We start from the raw sequence: 19,159 nt of genomic DNA on the forward strand, positions 1-19,159 counted from the left end.
ACAGAATAGCGGGGGGAAATATCCTTTCACGGTGGAAGAAATAAGGCTGCCCTCCCCAGAAACCTTCTGCAAAGGATTGCAGACTACCTACGTGAAAGTTTGCTGGAGATATCTATGGAGGATTCTCGGACCATCCCTGTGCACATAAATAGTCTTTTCCGGGGACAACCCTGTGCTTAAGTGGACCAACAACAAGGAAGCCCATCCGCACCAACCCACACAGTATTTTTTTTCACTTTAACCTGAAGCTGCACTGGGGATGTAACCTCAGAAATGTGATTTGCAGTACACACTCACCAGATGTGCCTTCCCTGGCATCTCAGTCAGTCACGCTTTCCTGCGTCCGACTAGGCTACTCCAGGGTAACAAACAGCTCCAGGGTTTGCCTGTCCCCCGTTCTCCTCCTCTTTGTCCACAGACTCATCGTCATTCATCCTGGACTCGGATTCCCCTGAGTTATCTACTCTGTGTGGGGGGACAATGGTGGAGTCACCACCGAGAATCACATGCAGCTCCTTGTAAAAGCAGCATGTCTTTGGTGACGAGCCAAAAGGATTGTTTGCCTCCCTAATTTTCTGAAATGCCTTCCTCAGCTCATTGATTTTAACGCAGAACTGCTGCACATTCCTCTTGTGCCCCTTCTCTAATATGCCATGCGATATCTTTTCATAGATATCCAGATTTATTTTGCTGAATTGGCATTGAGCCAGAACAGACTCTTCTCCCCACAGACTGATGAGATCCAAGACTCAGGTTGACTGCAGGCTGGAGCGCATTTGGGGCATGTAGTGCCGTGATCAGTTCTGCTGCCAAGCTCTCTCCATGCTCACCAAACAGGAAATGGGAATTCAAAATTTCTGAGGGCTTGTGGGAGAGGGGCTGTTTCCTGTGTATGTGGCCACAGTGCAGCAGAGAGCGAATGTCCAGAGTCGTCACAGCAGGGCATTGTGGGATACCTCCCGGAGGCCAATTATGTCAATTTATGCAATGCTGTGCCTACGTTGCCGCTCATTCGACCCATCCAATTCGACTTCAGCACTACCCCTCTTGTGGAGGTGGTTTTATTAAGTCGAACTTTCCTGCGATTTAGGTCGGTGGATGGACCTGCCAGCGGGGAGACATACATTATGTAGTCGACGGAAGCCACGTTCCGTCGACCTATCTTCGCAGTGTAGACCAGGCCAAAAATTAAACACTTTTAATCGCCAAATTCTGCCCTCAGTTACCTGTGTAAACACCATGCCTTAAACTGAGGTTGTATAGGTGGTAACTGAGAGCAAAAAGTCTGCCCCAAAGGGCTGATATTTAAATCTGGCATCCCATTAACTGCAGGCATAAGTGATGGGGGTTGGGTGTCTGAAGATACTGTCAGGTCATTGGAACTCTAACTGCATTGCATGCATTTGCAGCATAGGAGATAAGCTGAGTCTTCTTTAAAAACAAAATTGTCCTTAAGTGGCCTAAGCACATAGACATCTGATTATTTCTTGTGGTTGTTTTAACCAAATTTGCAAGTTGTGCAAAACTTGCAGAGAATGTGTTGACCACATGAATTTAGGCTTAAGACAGAAAAACACTTTTTGAGGAGAAGGAGGGACAAATTACATGAACGTCCCCGTATCAATTTTCTATGTAATAAGCCCCCTTTTTTATTGAGTTGACAGCTCTGTTAACCTGAGATCTGTTATTTACATTGGAAATATACAGGAAGGTGGAACTCCTCTCTAAGCATGTAATTCCAGCTGACCGCTGGGAAGGCTGCAACAGAACTCTGACTAATCAGACATATGTGTGTGAATTGCTGTCTGTGTCGGAGAGATGTTAGTGGAAGCTGCAGCTTCATTGTTTGAGTTTGCTCACGAGGAATGATTTCTGAGTTAAGACTTCTCTTCAGCTCAGTTGATTTATGAGCCTTTGAGCCAAAACGATATTTAAACACCATAAATGGTAAACGCTGTGGAGAGAGTCCCTACGCAGGGGTCAAGCTAGGCATTATTTGGCTGCTTTATCATATGACTCTGGCAAACAGATTCCTCTGGTATAATTAAGTCTTATAAGACTAAACAGTAGGTTTGCAGTATTCTGAATACCAGTCAGCAAACCCTTCATCCTTTGCATGTCCTTGGCTGAAACGCTACAGGCCCAATGCTGTGACATACTGAGCACCCTGAAGTCACAGTGATTTCAGTGGTTGATAGCACTCTTCTCCTCACAGGGAAATGGCCCTAGATGTGTACTTTATACCTACTTAGAGTATTGAGAATAGAAGGAATGTTAGCCACCACTGAACCCTAAGAATATTAAAATTGCGATAGCCAAATAGCTCAATAGCCTATTTAATTGGTACTCTATTCCCTACAGTGACCAATGGCAACTACTTCAGAAGAAAGTTGCAGTTGAGGGCTTTATGCTAATTATGCAAAATTATATCAGAAGTGGGGGGGTTCCTTCTTGACCTCATTTAGTGATCAATTTATCCTCTGAATCATGATGATTGATAGACCTACTAACAAAGCACCTAGGAAAAATTCCTGGCCTCATTGAAATCAATGGCAAAACTCCCAAATAGGATTTCACCCCTCTTCTCAACCCCTTGTGGCTTACAAATCCCACAAACTGGCTGGGGGCGGGAGGTGGCAGCTTACCCTAAAATTCTGATATTTTGGGGTGTATTTTCAAGGGACCAAGACTCAGCCTCTCTTTCTGATAGGCACAGTTTCTGCCCACAAAAATGGAACATGGGCACGAGTCTGAGTACTTGTTTCTCTTAACTACTCAGATTTGTGCTCAAAATTCAATTGGGATTGAAGTTAGCAGCCCCAGCTGAACTCCATCTTAGCTGTGTTGGTTGTGCAGGCCTCAGGACACTAAAAGGAGAAAAAAAACAACTTTTTTGTCCCTGAAATCCCTGAAATCCCTCGATGTCCGTTGCACATTGGCTTTCTACCTGCAGAGCACATGCAACTTTCGTACCTTGCCCAAACTCTTAGTCACCATTGCAGAACGTTGCAGGGACTGCGCCCTTTCCTTTCCATGTCTTTCCACATGGATCTCTCGTTTCATCGAGGCGTGTTATTTCCTTTCTCAAGTCTCTCCGCCACCTGGCATCACAGTTCATTCCACACAGGTGCAAGCGACGGCGTCCACCTTCCTCGCGGATATTCCATGGCAGGACATTTATAAAGCAGCAACAGGATTCTCTATCCACACTTTCACAGGTCACTATGCCATAGCTCCATTGGCAGCAGCGAATGTGGCAATTGGCTGTGCAGTCCTGCAGACTTTCATTTCTGGCGAGCCCTCACTCTCACCTCCACACTGAGAACTGCTTGTTATGCTACCCACGTTTGGAATCCACATAGGGACCAGCACTCAAAGAAGCAATGCAGGTTACTGTAACTGGAGATTCTTTGAGATGTGCGGTCCCTATCTGGATTCCAATCTTGCCCTCCTTCCCCTCTGCTATGGACTCTGTGCCTGTCAGTCAGAGGAACCTGCAGAGCCATCGACCCATGCAGCCTCATAAAACCTTGGATGCACCACATGGCTGATGCACAATGCATATGCGGGTTGACAAACACTGCTATGAACAGTTCCAGTGCATGGTGCGCATACTTGCCCACATTTGGAATGCAGATAGGGACCACACATCTTGAAGAACTTCCAGTTACAGTAAGTAACCTCCATTTCTGATACAGACCTTCATTTTTCCAAAGTCCAAGTGTGTTTTGGCCTTGATTATTAATAGTCTAGTAATAATAAATTACAATGTACAGACGTGGCGGTTCAATTAACCTAAAGCACTCTTGTGATCTGGAACAGAAAGTGGCGATAGAATTGTAAAATATTATTCATCAGAGTAGGTGTTTTTATAGACAGTATAGAATTGGTACACCAGCAACAGAGAGGTGAATTACACAGTGTTGATTATTTATGCCCACAAGCAAATGAAGACAGAAGAGAAACTGTATACCTATGCCTCAAAGGCCATGCATCTCTTCCCTGTCCTTTTCCAAAAATGCTAGGAACCTGCCTGTCCAGGAGGAAGTCAGAAGTATTTGAACTTTGTCTCTTACCTCTCTGGTTTTGATGCAGTCACTAGCTGTTCTTTTAATAAACAAAGAATTGGATTCCCATTAAAGTGGCCTTTTCTAATCAGAAGTGAATAATTATGGGAGAGGAAACACTGTGGGAAAATCCTATATTACTTCTGCTTGGTATAAGACAAGTGTGGGAGTATAATGTAGCCTTTAAATGCCTCCCTTTCTATTTCTAGTCTTCCAGGCCAAGGACTGTGCTCTTTGGATTGATAATTATGGAGCCTGCTATTTGTTTTCCCCTGGGGCTCTGCATCCTATTACTTGCTGTTTCCCAAGGATTTTAAGTTTTAAAACCAGAGAAATGCAGGAATTTTATGATTGTTATTTAAAAAAAATCCAGCACAATTCATAAAGGGCTGATCAAAAGCCCACTGAAGTCATTGGGAGTCTTTCTATTGAATTCAATGAGCTTCAGATCAAAACTGGGTTTAAGACATCAGCAAGAATTGTTAAGATCTGTGCATAGGAGGAAGATTAGTCCTTTTAGACTGGGAATTTCAATGGAGCATAAGGGAGTTTTGCTCCAAAATCCCATTGATAATCAATAGTCTCTGAAAATTTGAGGTTTAATTTAAGGGATAGCATAGACTATACTGTCCTGCATTATTTGGCCTTTTGTATGAAGTGAACAACTAGCTGTGGTTAAACTAGTGACTATTTTTATAAATTACAGTAAAATATCCCAGCTGTTGAACAGATTACATTTAAAAAAAAAAAGATTTATGAAATTTGCCTTGCTGTTTCATCAGACCATTTAACCATCTGTTTAACCATCTTGACTGCTAGCACTCTGGATGAATTGTAAAGACAGTGCACCAACTATGCTGAAATTCATTTAAAAAAAACGAAAACCATCCCACAGTTCAATATGTTGTTTTTGTCAGTATGACAGTTTTCTCATATGATAGCTTCTGGCTTTTTACTCTTAAACTAAATCTAGGGTTGATAAAGCAAGAGAACAGTGAATCAGAAAAAATGGAGGCATGAGGTCAAAAGGATGTAGTTCGCTGTAATACTCAACGCCACCTGACGTTGGGGTTATTGCATTTCACGTTTGGTGCATCAAGGCCAGGGGTGTGGACAGAGAGGAGGATAAATAAGGGCCTTCATCCGAAACCTCAAACTAAACTTCATTGAGGTTCCAGATTTTTTCAGTTAACTATTTTCCCATCTTACTGCTTCTCTACCTCAGGCACCAGAAATGCCCAAAAATGTCAATGGAGAGGTTGTTCCTGCCAGAAGTGTAGTGAGACACTGCTCTCATAAAATTTCCAAATAGATTTCTGAAAAGGAAACAGTTCAGAGAAGCATCTGAACTCCTGGGTTAATATGGCAAAATGGGTTTGGGGGCAGCGGTGTAAGTGAAAGAAATCTCTAGCCACCCCAAGACCTAGCCTTCTGTTGTATATTGTGTGCTGTCACCCCTTTGTTCTTGAGTATTATGTTTCTCTTGTCCCATCCCCACTCTCCCCTTTCCCAATACTTGTATAAATTGCTAGTTCAATTCCCAATGTTGTGCATGTGGTTAGTTGATGACTGGTGGTGGTTTTAAAGGGGGATGGTTTGTGCGTCTGTGGGTTGTTATAAATCCTGGCAAAATACTTAGCTAAATATTTTCAATACAAGGTGGAAACATATAGCGCCTATATACTTTCATCATAAATGGGCACTGGAGTTCTTTATCTAACCTGGAATTATATAGACCCTGTTAATATTTTAACTTTCGTGGTAAAAACATCACAAGACATTTTTCCAAGTATGATCTACACAAGGCGAAATAATGTGCCTGTGTGCAAAACTGAACAAAACAGGTTTTCTTCCAAAGTAGGATAGGAAAATATTTGTGCACCGTGCTAACAATTACCAAGTCATGAAGTAGTAGAATGCCGTCTTCAGCAGCTTTAAGTTACTGTAGTGTACTATTGTTTCCAGTGTTGTTGTAGCCGTGTTGGTCTCAGGATATTAGAGACACACGGTGGATGAGGTAATATCTTGTATTGGACCAACTTCTATTGGGGAAAGAGACAAGCTTTCAAGCTTCCACAGAGCTCTTCTTCAGGTCTCTCTATAAGCTCGAATGCTTGTCTCTTTCCCCAACAAACGTTGGTCCAATACAAGATATTATCTCATCCACCTTGTACTGCAATACATGATTTACAAAAGGAGAGCTGGGTAATGATTAAGGCCGACGTCCTGCAATTTAATCCTCCAGCATAACCATGCTGCATGAGTAAAACATTCCATACTAGCACATGCAAACCTGGGTCCCAAATTGAGGAAGTGTGGCTTTAGACAGAAAGTCAGTGATACTGCCAGAGAATGCACGTATTGTCAGAATATAGTGTCCCTTAGAAGTCACAGCTTTGCCAGCAGATCCATTCAATTTTCCTAAGCATAATTAAAATCTGGTGTCTTTTGTGTCTTTTTTAGAGGAGGGGGAATTACATGAAATAAGGGGTCATAGTTTCATTTTAAAGAGAGAGTGTTTAAAATTCAGAATTTAAGTTTCTATAACATAAGCCATTTTCAAGTTTAGAAATAATTTGCAGTTATGATAATATTCTGCTTTAAAATGCCAGTGCACTCAGCACACTGTGTTTGAACAGGAATAGTTTAAAATCAGATCACCCATAAGACACGCCTTTGGAGGTTTTGTTTTTTTAAATCCGTTTTGTTACTGCTGTGTGTGTTTGAAGGAAATATGTTCTGGTTGCTTTGTAGTCAATCTCTTCAACCATTCATTTATTGCACTCTAATTAGATTGTGAGCCCGTTTGAGCTGGAGCTGTTACCCCCTCCTCCCCCCCCGTGTTTGTACAACACCCATACAGTTGAGTCCTGGTTATGATGAGGACCCTAGGTGCTATGTTCATACTACTGTGACTACTACTACTATCTTCGCCATGACTGGGTTTGTCCATTCTGGAGAAGAGAAGAGTAAATGGGGGGCATGATAACAGTCTTCAAGAAAATTAAAAAAAAGTTGTCATAAAGAGGAGGATGATAAATTGTTCTTCTTATTGACTGAGGACAAGACAAGAAGCAATGGGCTTAAATTGCAGCAGGGGAGGTTTAGATTAGCCATTAGGACAAATTTCCCAACCGTAAGGGTAGTTAAGCACTGGAACAACTTACCTAGGGAGGTTGTGGAATGTCTGTTGTTGGAGGTTTAAGAACAGGCTAGGCAAACACCTGGGAGGGATAGTCTAGATTATATGTAGGGTATGTCTACACTGCTAGCGGGATCAATTCCGCGGGATCGCTTGAGCAGCAGTGGAGACCCACTCATTCAAACCCGGAAGTCGATGCGTTAATCCACCCCCGTATGAAGAGTAACGCTGTGTCGACCAGAGGGCATTTCCATTGGCACAGCACAGTGGGGACACGGCGGTAAGTAGAAGTTAGGAAGTTGACAGGAGATACACAAGCTACTCATTGTAGCTTGTGTATCTCCCATCAACTGCCACCGAAATCTGCCGGCAGTGTAGACCAAGCCTTAGTCCTGCCATAAGCACAGGGGACTGGACTAGATGACATAACAAGGTCCTGTTTAGTCCGACATTTCTATGATTCTTTGATTGCACTTTTAATTTTCCATGGAATTCTCATTTGGAATAGGTGCGATTAGGTGCTACTAGAGTATTGTCAGAGTATCATAAATGCTCACATCCATTGCTACAGAACTGCTTTCCCTACCACATGTGCACTCTAACATGTGTGAGCATCAGAAAATAGTGTCATTCCCACTTCTGGGTCATAACATACAGTGGGAAATAAAGGAGTGGACCATTTAAAGTAAATCTGAAAGGCTTTTAATAATCCATTCTTAAGGAGCAGTTTAAAACAAACAATGTCTGTGTATTGATACAGAACATGTTTATAAGGATAGGATTGTCTTCCACAGATTTCCCCCCTCCCCCCGATATTCACTCTAATTTTTCATGTCCATAATTTCATCCCATTTCTTCTAATTATCCTCCGTGTCCCACCTTAATGACTCTTCTCCCTCCCTCGTGTTTACACCCTTTTATTTTTTGCATACAGCAGTTCCATTTCCCTTCCAGCTCTTTTATTAATGAGCTAAATATACATTGTTTAGCTATCTTTTAATGCTCTCTTTATGAGTGAAATTCACCTCTGTGTAGAGATTGACACAAGCACCGATTAAGTTCAACCTAACCCTTGTTTCTGAGACTTGAGCGGTGCTTATGTCTAGAGATATCTCTCTGCACTTCACCTTAAAGTGTCAGGTACTATTACCTGGTCAGCATTGGCCAGTCATGATGGCAGATTACTGTTTAGACCTTGATCCTGCAAGTTGCTGCACATGGGTTGAGCCTTCCTCCCACACACAGTTCCAGTTAAGTCAACGCACTTGGTGTGTGTGGCGGGGTTTATCTGCTTGGAACAACTTGAGAAACTGAGACCTAAACTTGTAATCACTCTTTTTATTATATTTAAGACATGTAATTATTTGTAGTGATTTCCCCTCCACTTCAGACGTCCTTTGACTTTGATACATCTTTGTATAAACAGCTGGTTTTATTCCAGTGCATAAAACATGCATTTTTGTGGTGCATATTTGGAGGAGTTTATGCTGCTGACACATTCCTTTGTGGGTTTTGTTTTTGACATGTTCCTTCTGCAGTGACCAAACCAATTTTTCAACATATTCTGGGTATATTGTGTAGTGCTTGTCTCTTGATAACAGAACAGAAATTCACCTGTTTAGATTATTCAGCACAAGGGAGTCAAACGTTCTAGTAAACATCATGGTCCGTCTCTGCGGAGTACTGTTCGTAACAATGCTGTTTCCACCCTTTATGAGTTCTTCCCTCTCCTTTTTTTGTTTGTCCTCTTTGCATGCCTTCTTCCTTCTCTCTGTATTTGAAAAGTATTATGAGATGCTTGGTGTCATGCTGGCTGGATTAAGGGGGGGGGGAATTTATTATATTATTTAACATCAATATGTCAAAATCGTAGTAATTCATGTGAGATATGCCATGTCAGGTACTGTTAGAAAGGATATAATGTGCTAAGTAAGATGATGATGTTTATGTTCATGTGTTATATGTGTAATGGAAGTTATGGATATGGTTGATATATCTGTATTTCAAATTGTGCTGTATCTGGGCAACTCCTCAGACAGGATGACTACAGCAATAGCCTGCTTAATTGTCCATTAAGAAATTCACAGGTACAAGGGGCTCAGGGGGAGAAGCCAGGGATATACCTGATGAGTCACCAGGACTTACTCATGTGACTCTGGACTCCATTTTGGTTCCTGTAATATTCCTTTTTGGTAAAGAGCATAGAGTTTTAAATAACTGGTCTCTTTACTGGACCTAGTGGCTGTTTGGGAGCCAGAGACTGAAATGCAGTAAAAGGGGCTGTGTATATTTTTATTTTGGCTTCTTGATAACCAGTGTGGGGAATCAGAAGCACTGTTTGTGGCTGGTTGGGAAGTCTGACTTCAGTGTCACCCATCAGTATTGGGAGAAGCTGCTCTCCTTTTACAGCCTGCCCTGACCTTGGCATTTTCATGTGGCTACCCTAGGCACGGACGGGTCACACCTGGAAAAAGGAAATTCTAGAAGCATTATTATTTCTCAGTGTTCTTTTTGTCCTCTACTCTCTCTCCTCTTTCCTGTCCTATTTCTCTCTCCCCTTCCCCTCCTCATCCCCCCCATTCTTCTTTTTGTCTCTTCCCCCTCACCTTTTAACGGCTTTCTGGTTTCTTCCCCATCCTCCCCCTCCACCGCCTCCCACCTCCCCCCCTCCCGATCTTTGTTTCTTTCTGTGTGGTGCTTTGCAAGACATTAGAAATGCAGCAGAGAGAAACTAACTCTGATTGCACGATCCAGCAGACCTTTTCCAGCACTTCCATTCTCTAACATTCTCCATGAGTGACGAATGAAATATAGGCGGAGCTAACAAACCCTAGTAGCTTATTACTGGAGATGGGCCTGAACCAAAATCATGACCATTTTACCTACACAACGCCACTTTCACTGCCAGTAGGTGCTAGCTAAATGAAGCATTGTGGGAAATGAGGCATTTCAAAAGCTAAGCCCATTCAATTCAGCTGCAGAAGGTCTGGGTTCCCATATTTCCTATCTAACAGGCTTCGATCTCTTTCTAGCCATCCCTAAGGAAAAGCCTCCTATAGCATAAACCTCTGGAACAAAACCTCTGTTACAATGTGCCCTGTTTAGATAAAAAGCCTCTAGTAAGAATTAGGGCAAAATCTCTTCTGATGGAAACAGACACAAAATAAGCTGTTCTTGTTTATGGAGGGCCAGGAGTGTGTGCGTGGCACTGCACAAGAAGACACAATATCTACCCTCAGCGAGCTCTCAAGATAAATCAGACAGCAAGTGTTCCCAAGTGACTGACAGATATTTCATGGCTTGCTATATTTGGCCTCCACCACTAAATTTGTTCAATAAATGCCCTTCTTCTGAGCTTTTGAGCAGAAGTCCTTACCCTCATCTGATGCATTTGTCAGGATCTAGCCAAATAAGCTGATTTCACACCATGTGAATCCCCCCAGATTGACTGTAGCAGGAGTCTCCTACTCTAGCTGGATTTTTTTTAAAGGACTGGATACTTTTTAACTAAAGGAGCTGTAGTTTAGTTATATACCTTACAGTAAGGATAATCAGAGCTCATCCTTCAAGGCATAAACCAATTTCCTCAGGGGTCAGGAAGGAATCTTTCCCATCATCACATATTTCGCTGAGTGTAATACAGGACAGGGATAGGTGGGTTTCCACTATCCTCTTAAACCATTTGGTATTGGCAGGCAACCAGATTAAGCAGATAGTTTTTACCATACTGTATCAGACTACAATGTTCCTATGAGTTCCTATCACTCATGAGAGTAACATTTTTGAAGCTTTTAATATGAATTTAGCACTCGTGAAAGGAACTGGATTATCAACTATGGAGACAGTCTCTGCGTAAGAACAGGTTTACTAAGGAAAGTGAGTTCAAAGTTCTCCATGCCATCCTGACGATGAACCTGAACTCTGACCTGGAGGGATAAGGAGACGGAGGACATTTCAGTCAGTACTTTCACTCAGTCTTTGGCCTCTCTTCTGGGGCTGCCAACAGGAGAGACAGCCATGTTGGTGGTGGGTTTCAGTGACGTGTATATCTGTCTGAGAACTGGACTGAGACCACCCAATTGAAATCATCCTGGGCCGAAGAACATCTATAATGCATAGTGAGAGTTCCCAGTAAGAGACCTTTCTGTTTTTCCATTGATTCCACAGAAAAGAAAAGCAGCAAGAAGGTGGAAAGCGCACAGTCGGCCCAGACTAACAAGTCCTTTGCACCAATCTTCCTTAAAGGCTTGACTGACGTCAAGGTAATGGATGGAAGTCAAGTAATAATGACTGTGGAAGTCTCAGGTAAGTAACAAAATATCAGCATTATTTAAAAGGAAAACCTTGGATGCAAGACCTACCAAATAATTAAAATGTGCAGAGCTTGCCTTTTATATCTTAGCGAGAGAGACTTTGTAATTAAATATAATACTTCAAGGAGCCAATTTTAACAAAGCAAAAACTAGGGTCATCTTGACTGACCCTGATGAACACTGTCTATTGTTAGTGTTCAGGTCTGTAGAAGGATATCTTTATTGTAATAATAAGCAGGATAATATCAACTCCTTGTTGTTGAACTGAAATTAAGTCTTGAAGGGCTCATTATAGCTGTGCTGTGAACCAGACAAGATTGAACTGCTGTCAGCTGGTGCAAGATTAGTACTGTAGAAGAGACAGCAGCCCTAGTATGAACTTTGGTAACACAAATCTTTGGCAGCTAACTTTGATCAGAGGATCTAAAATATCATTTTATAGCCCACACCTTTACTATTATTATTTTTTTTATCTCCAAAGAGAGATACTAAAAAATTCTCAACATTACCTAGCATCACAGACATGTCCATTGACATCCATGGCTCTTTGAAGATGAAATCACAAAGCATCAAATTGATTCCCTTACTCACATGCCTTACTCATCGATCAGTCCTATTTATTTCATGTGGGATGGTGCAAGGGGTGAAGTATTACTCATTGTGAGTAAGGTATCACATACTGACCCAGAGTTGAACTATTAAAACCCCAACCCTACTACTGTTGGCTAAGATCTTCCTTACTATGGAACAACCAACATCTTGTGGAAAACCTTCCATTAGAAATAATTTTGCCTGTTACAATGATTGGTGTAGATGACTGGGAAACAGCCTTTTGGGCAAGGTTGTCGTGCTTTGTGCTCTCACTGGGGACCCCTGCTTTAAGCTAGCATCTCTGTTTCTTTTGGTGTTCATCTGCTGCTGCTTCAGGTAGATACAGCCGTGTATTCCACTTACATGTGTGTGTGTGTGCCCAGCACACCGGAGCCGGGGAAGTTTGCCTTGGAGTACCCAGAGCAGGCGGTACTCACACCTCATGCTCATAGCTCATCCCCTGGCTATATGAGGCAGCACTGCTTGGACCCTCCTCGGGTCCTCAGAACTCTGTGTGGTTCTTTACTTCGCAATATCTCTCTCTATTTCTTAGTGACTTTTCTACTTGTATATAGTTAGTTAGTACCCCCAGTTTTAATGTTAAGATTTAGTGTTAGTTAGCTTTACTTAAGTATTTCCCTGGTGATGCCTTTACCGGGGCTTAAACGTTGTCCATTGTGTGGAGGAGTGATCCCCAACTATGATCCCCACGTGTGATGCTTGCTGTGCATGGGCGAAGCCCATGTCCGGGAGCAGTGTTCAATTTGTAAATCATTCACACAATGGACTCGGGTGGTGTGGGACCTTGGCAGGCTACGCGGCTTGCTTCAGCAAATCGCTGATGATCGAAGGCCATCCTGAGATTCTAAAACTGCTGCCATTTCACACTCTGGATCTGGCGCCTCTCTGAAGAGATGGAGGAGCCACTCTCTTCAAGTGAACCAGGGAAAAGGTCACATAAATTTTATTGCTGGTGCACAGGAAGTAGATCCTTCTCATGACTCCCTGGTACTGTGTAGGGAGGTTGGAGACTCTGTACCGTCAACTCAAGTTTCAGCCCCGGGGTGTCTGAGTATAGTACCTATAAGGATGCTGCCAATACCAGCTGTTTCAACGCTGGCGGCATATCAGGCTGCAATGGGTCTCCTTTGCCTTTCTGTCCTGACTTCTGCCTTGGTCCAGAACTTTGCCAGGGATACATCATTTATAGCCCATTGGCGGGACAGGCTACTGAACCTTTGTGTCCGTTGGCACTGCACCCCAACATTTCTCTTCTACAGTCTCTGGAAGTGGGGCGGTGCCAGGGACCTCCTTGGCACCAGGAAACTCCGTGGCACTGCTGTGCTCAGCGCCGCCTGTGTTACCGTGGCGGCAGTCATCGCCCTCCACTTCAGCACTGTCAGCTACATCAGTACTGCTTCTGGCTTCAGGTTTGACGACACTCTCAGCACCGGAAACAACAGAGGTGTACTCAGTGCCGGCAGTACCATTTCCACTGTCGGCACCAGTCCCTCCCTCGTTCTGGGTGATGGATGAGTCAAACCGGTTACTTGCACTCTCAGGGCTGGCTCCACCTTTATCCCTGGAAACCCGAGATTCCTTGGCATTGATCTTGGGTTCTTCCTCCTTCACTCCCCATCGCCTGGCCCCAATGGAGGCCATTCCTCGAGCACCATGGGCACCAGGATTGGCACTCATCTCACAGTCAGGATGGGGGCCCCTGACCAACCACCATTGCCCTATCCTTACCCAGAGTGGGCTCCATGGAACCCATGGGACACTCAGTTGAAGAGGTCGCACTCCTCCACTCGCTCTAAGGTGAGATCACCAGTCAGATTGGTAACGGGGACAGTTGGTCTGCCGCAGGTCCAGGCTCCAGTGAACCTTCCCCTTGTGGAGCCTCCAGAGTCGTCCTGTCTAGGTCCATCAGTCCAGGAGTGGGATCCAGCCCTGGCACAGTTAACAGCCTGTTCTTTGTCCCCAGATGATTCAGCTCTTCCTCTCCTTTATTGCCCCAAGACTTTAAGGCCAACCAGGACCTTTTGTGAATGTGATTGCTTTCCTAGGCATTCAGGTGGAGTTCCTGAAGATTGCCCATCAATTGTTGGATATCCTGCAGCCATCTGCCCCTAGGAGAGTGGTCCTCTCTATTACCGATGTGCTTCTAGAGCCTGCAAAGTTCATCGGCTTTGATGCTGCCTCCTTCAAGGAGCTTGGAAAAATGCTATTTTGTACCGGTACAGGGATTTGAGGACATTTGCTCCCATCTGGCACCAAATTCCCTGGTTGTGACTGCGGCGAATGATAGAGCCCTGAAGGGTGTATTTAAGTCCACTCCTATGAACGAGGAGTAGAATGATCTATGCTGCTTCTTCCCTACAAATGCAGATTGTGAACCACACAATAAGCACTCAGTGGGATTTGTACCTGCTTATGCTAGGGCTGAAATGGGCCTTTTCTGAGATTTTAGGAACTGATGAGGTTGCTTCTCTTTTCAGTTGTGTTGATGCCTTTTGTTTTTGGTGTTGCTCAGCTAATCCCCCTCCTGAAATTATCTGGCTGCACAATGGGAAAGAAATCCAGGAGACAGAAGATTTTCACTTTGAAAAGAAAGGCAATGAATACAGCCTGTACATCCAGGAGGTATTCCCTGAGGACACTGGGAAATATACCTGTGAAGCCTGGAATGACTTAGGAGAAACTCAGACTCAAGCAACTTTGACTGTACAAGGTATGAAGCTAGGAGCTCTCCCCACCTTACAAGTTTAGGAAGAGCATAGAGGACAGCATTCCAGTGTGCTAGATGAGGGGCTATTTAAAGTAGATAGTGTATGTAAGGTATGTTGTGGTGGATACTGTGAGCACTCAGATGTGTGTGTCTGGGTTGAGAGATGTTGAGCAGAAGCAGCTTCTCCATTTTTGCTCTGGAACTTCACATTACAATTTAAAAACCTCATCCCTGCAGACTATTGCTAAGGACAGTGCAAGAATTCTGCTAAATACCACTTCAGATTCTGATTATCAAAGCTTACTTAGCTATGGACTTACTGTAAACCATTTAATGCTGTTTTTCTTTCTAATTAAAGCACTGGGCATTTGGAAAACCTGCCCAAGAGCCAGGCGTGCTGGCTTCTTTTATTCTTAGCACCGTACGAGTACGGTATGAGCAATACTTGGAATCTGCAAATTGAAAACAGCCCATAAATAAAGTCTGTGAAGGCAACTTGTGTGATGTAAATCCCACCCTTAATATAGGTTCGAGGTACAAGAAGGGAGTTCTGTCCTAAGCTTAGGTGTGTGGGGCTTTAGCTGCACTCATCTCCATCTCTTTTAAAGATAAAGAAGGGATGTAGCATGGTCAAGTTACTTAAGCATATGAGAAGCAGCCATAAGTCTTCAAGCATTCCAGTCTTGGTTCTGTCACTGATCAACTTTGTGGCCCTAGATAAGTCTTTGATTAAGTCAGATCTTCGTTCAATTTTCCTCTCTGATTTTGGAGGCCCAAGTTGCTGTGCTTGGGCCTATCTTTCAGAGGCACTGGGCTTCTATAGCTCCCATTCACATTATTTAGAACTGTGGGTGCTCAGTACTTATGAAAATTGGGCCCAAGATATGTCAATTTGACACTCAAAATCAAAGAGGAGTGCCAAACATTTTGTCCCGAACACCTCTGCCTCAGTTTCGCTAAAATGGGGATACCTACTTTCCAGGAGTGATCTGATAAATTAATGTTGCTAAATGATTTGAAGGATATGGGGCTTGATCCTTGGATATGACAGACCGGTAACTGGCACACCTGGGTTTCCGATGAAGCAGTGGCTTTGTCTGCCCTTCCCTCTCTGCCCAACCCAGGATTCAGCTCCCAGGGTTCAGCCTCATAGCAGATTTATTATGCTAGCTTGTAATAGCCCCTTGGGGGTTGTTTCACTGGTCATGAATCACATTCCAGTTACACGACCCCTGCTCCCATCTTGTCCCCTACAATAGGGAGAAATCCTCAGCTCTCCATTCAGGGCAGCTTTGTAACATGGACCTGGATCTGGCCAATAATGTGCTCTACCACTGATTGACATTTGTATTATTAGAAGTTACTTGTAAGGCAAAAGTCCAGCTGTGTATCAGGTTAGAAGATTATACCCTAAAGGGTTCAGAATTCCCTTACGTCCCTATGGTTACTTTGCACGTAATATATAGTCAGTTGGATGCTCACACTGAGGCGTGGCTATTTCTCTTGCTTATTTTTTCTGAATCCTGTGTTGCTTCTCCATTTGTGTGTTGCAGAACCTCAGGACGGCATTCAGCCCTGGTTCATTAGCAAACCGCGATCAGTGACAGCAGCTCCTGGACAGAATGTCCTTATTTCCTGTGCCATCGCTGGAGACCCTTTCCCCACAGTTCACTGGTTTAAAGATGGGCAAGAAATAATGCCGGGAGCAGGGTGCGAGATCCTCCAAAACGAGGACATCTTCACACTGATCATGAGGAACATGCAGCCCCGGCAGGCTGGGCAGTATGAAATCCAGCTCAGGTGCGTTCGCTACAAAAGGAATGTGTGGTAGCAATGTTTGAGGTGCGGATTTGTTGTTTCCCCAGCCATTGGAGCTCTTCAGTGTATTTACTTTCAGACCTCTCCCACCTCCATCTCCCAAACTGGAGCCAGGCATCCTTCTCTTCCACCCCTTTCCCCCCACTATCCCCCCTGTGAACAAAGCAAGACCCTTCCCATTTACTCCTACACCCCACGCCAACTCAAGAGAACTAAAACATCCCACCACTCCTGGAAGGCATAAAACTTCATGCTGCCCACTTCACAGCCTTGCATTCACTCATCCCATTGGCCTGTGTGGTGCTGTCCTGGGCAGCGTGCCTGTTATTCCCAATTGCCAGCCATGGCCTTCCAATGGTCCAGTCCTCCCCCTGCTCTGGTATTGAGCTTATGGAAGAGTCTGGGTGGAGTATAGCTCAATGGTTATAGCAGGTGACTGAATTCTGTTCCTCCTCTTCATGGACTCAGTGTGAGACCTTGAGAAGTCACTTAACCTTTCGATGCAACTCCTAGGCAGTTTGCAAAACAGGTGTCATAGGGGTTCAGAAACGTTAGTAATGTGCTTTGTGATCCTCGTCTCGAGGTGCTGTAGAAATGTGAAGTACTATTTTGTTAATAACAAAGTAGCTGGGACCATGTGACAGGTCAAAAGATCCCATTAAAGCTGAGATAGGAAATGAGGTGCATTTGAAAGACAAAAAGGGGGAAGAGTGAGGGGATAATTTTTTTTGTAGATGCTGTGGGGGGGGGGGGGGGGAATCAAACCTTGCTCGTGGCAGTGGGGTAGGTAATATGTGTGTCTAATCGTGGATGTCATGGCCAAGCTTGTTTGTTTACAGTGCTCATTGTCCTCCTATTATATCTCATTGGATTTTTTCTAATGACCCCCAGCATTTTGAGGGAACAACTGTTCCAGGAAGGCCGTTCCACATGTTTATGACTCTCCACCTGGGGAGTCATATATCTCCAAGCGTGACCAGCACCGGTTGAAGTGGTGCCACTACAGACAGGAGATGAGACAAGTCCCTCTCATGGGGCCAGTGCAGTGGCAGGTGCCCATGCAGTGGCCCTTTTGGACCCTGTGGGCAAGCCACCAGGCCCAGGGGTCCTATTCTAGAGGTCCCCAATCCTCTGCCTCAGAAGGACAGGCTCCCTTACCACCCAAGGATTGCTTATCACCGCACGGCACCGAGGTGGGCACCAAGATCAGCACCGAAGCAAGCACAGAGGGTGACGCGGGGATCAGCACCAGGGATGACCCTGGCCTGTGTTACCTCACAGACTGGGATCTGCTATTAGTGTGCTCAGGAATTGACATGACTCTCGTTCGATAATGACAGAAAGGCTTTTAATTACTATACTAAACATATAAAATGAGCCCCCAAACCAAAAGTCCAGTATATTTTAGCTGCAAAAGCAATTATCCTCACCAATGCAGGCAAGAGGCGGTGATGGTTTCTTAGCAGCTTCCCCCGAGAGCCTGGATCCGTGGTCTCAGAAGGCAGCTGGGCAAGATGGTAGTTCTTCTCAGTTTCTTGTCAAGAGTGATTCCTCTTCTCTTGAAGCTTGCCTGCTTGCTTATTTCCATTGCTTCTCTTTTATATTCTTGAATCCAATGTTTTTCAAAGCATTTTGGTAATTTACATGAGTAAACACAGGAATTCCAGAAAACAATACAAGAGGGAGAGACCCATGTGCTTTAATTAGTGAAAAGGTGCTAGCCACCTAGATTTGTTCTTTAGTTTCAGTGTTCCACCCTTCAAACAAAGGGGGAATTGGGGTTGTTGTGATTAAATTGAGCAATACCTGGGGTGGCATCCAGCCATTAGCTTTGATCGTAAGGTATTTTGAGAGGTCTGGAGCTGTGGAGGTCTAGCACGCCCTGCATTTAACACATTTCTGTTTACTGCATAGATGAGTTACTCCCAGAGGATAAATTCATTAGGGAAAATGGTCCAGACAGAGAGGCAATTAATAAACAGTTATCTTAATGAAATACCAGACATACTTTGAGAATAGAAAGACAGCATGGGTGTATTGCAATGAGAAACATTCACCCCTTTTCAAAAGGGACTCCAGCCCCCATTTCACATATTCTGCAATATGCACTTATTAATTTGGTAGTTTAATTTTATAAGTAGGCCCATCTTAGCTGAAATTTCACAGTCTACACTGAGCACGAGATCTCCACTCAGGGAGAAACCCATGACCTTGAGGGTAAGGAGAGCCTTGCACTGCTCAAAGCAACACCCTTGTCATCCCCCGATGAGGCAGTGGCAGCAGCTTCAACTGCTCCACCCCTTGAGGACAACAGGGCCCACCAGGAGCTGTTACAGAGAGTGGTCCAGAACCTAGGGATCGAAGCAGAAGAGGTGATGGCGAGAGTGGACCCCATGGTGGACGTTTTAGCACCAGAAGGGCCCTCAAAAGTGATGTTGCCTCTCATAAAGACCATCCAGGCTATTACCAAAACTTGGTGGCAGACGCCCGCCTCTATCCC

At 44.1% G+C, this 19,159-nt stretch overlaps 1 protein-coding gene across 2 annotated transcripts in view; it reads left to right on the forward strand.

Annotated features, from left to right (window-relative positions):
* MYLK (myosin light chain kinase) overlaps nucleotides 1-19,159 on the forward strand; it is a 325,439-nt gene that overhangs the window by 190,105 nt on the left and 116,175 nt on the right. For both annotated transcript variants that reach the window (XM_067549625.1, XM_067549626.1), the window contains exons 12-14: nucleotides 11,377-11,514; nucleotides 14,647-14,844; nucleotides 16,395-16,641. In XM_067549625.1, the coding sequence (XP_067405726.1) occupies nucleotides 11,377-11,514; nucleotides 14,647-14,844; nucleotides 16,395-16,641 (583 nt within the window). The remainder of the gene's footprint in view (nucleotides 1-11,376; nucleotides 11,515-14,646; nucleotides 14,845-16,394; nucleotides 16,642-19,159) is intronic.

This window comes from Emydura macquarii, unplaced genomic scaffold (genome assembly GCF_026122565.2).
Source record: "Emydura macquarii macquarii isolate MOO-44397 ecotype Brisbane River unplaced genomic scaffold, CSIRO-AGI_Emac_v2 contig_1253, whole genome shotgun sequence".
Lineage (NCBI taxonomy): Eukaryota > Metazoa > Chordata > Testudines > Chelidae > Emydura > Emydura macquarii.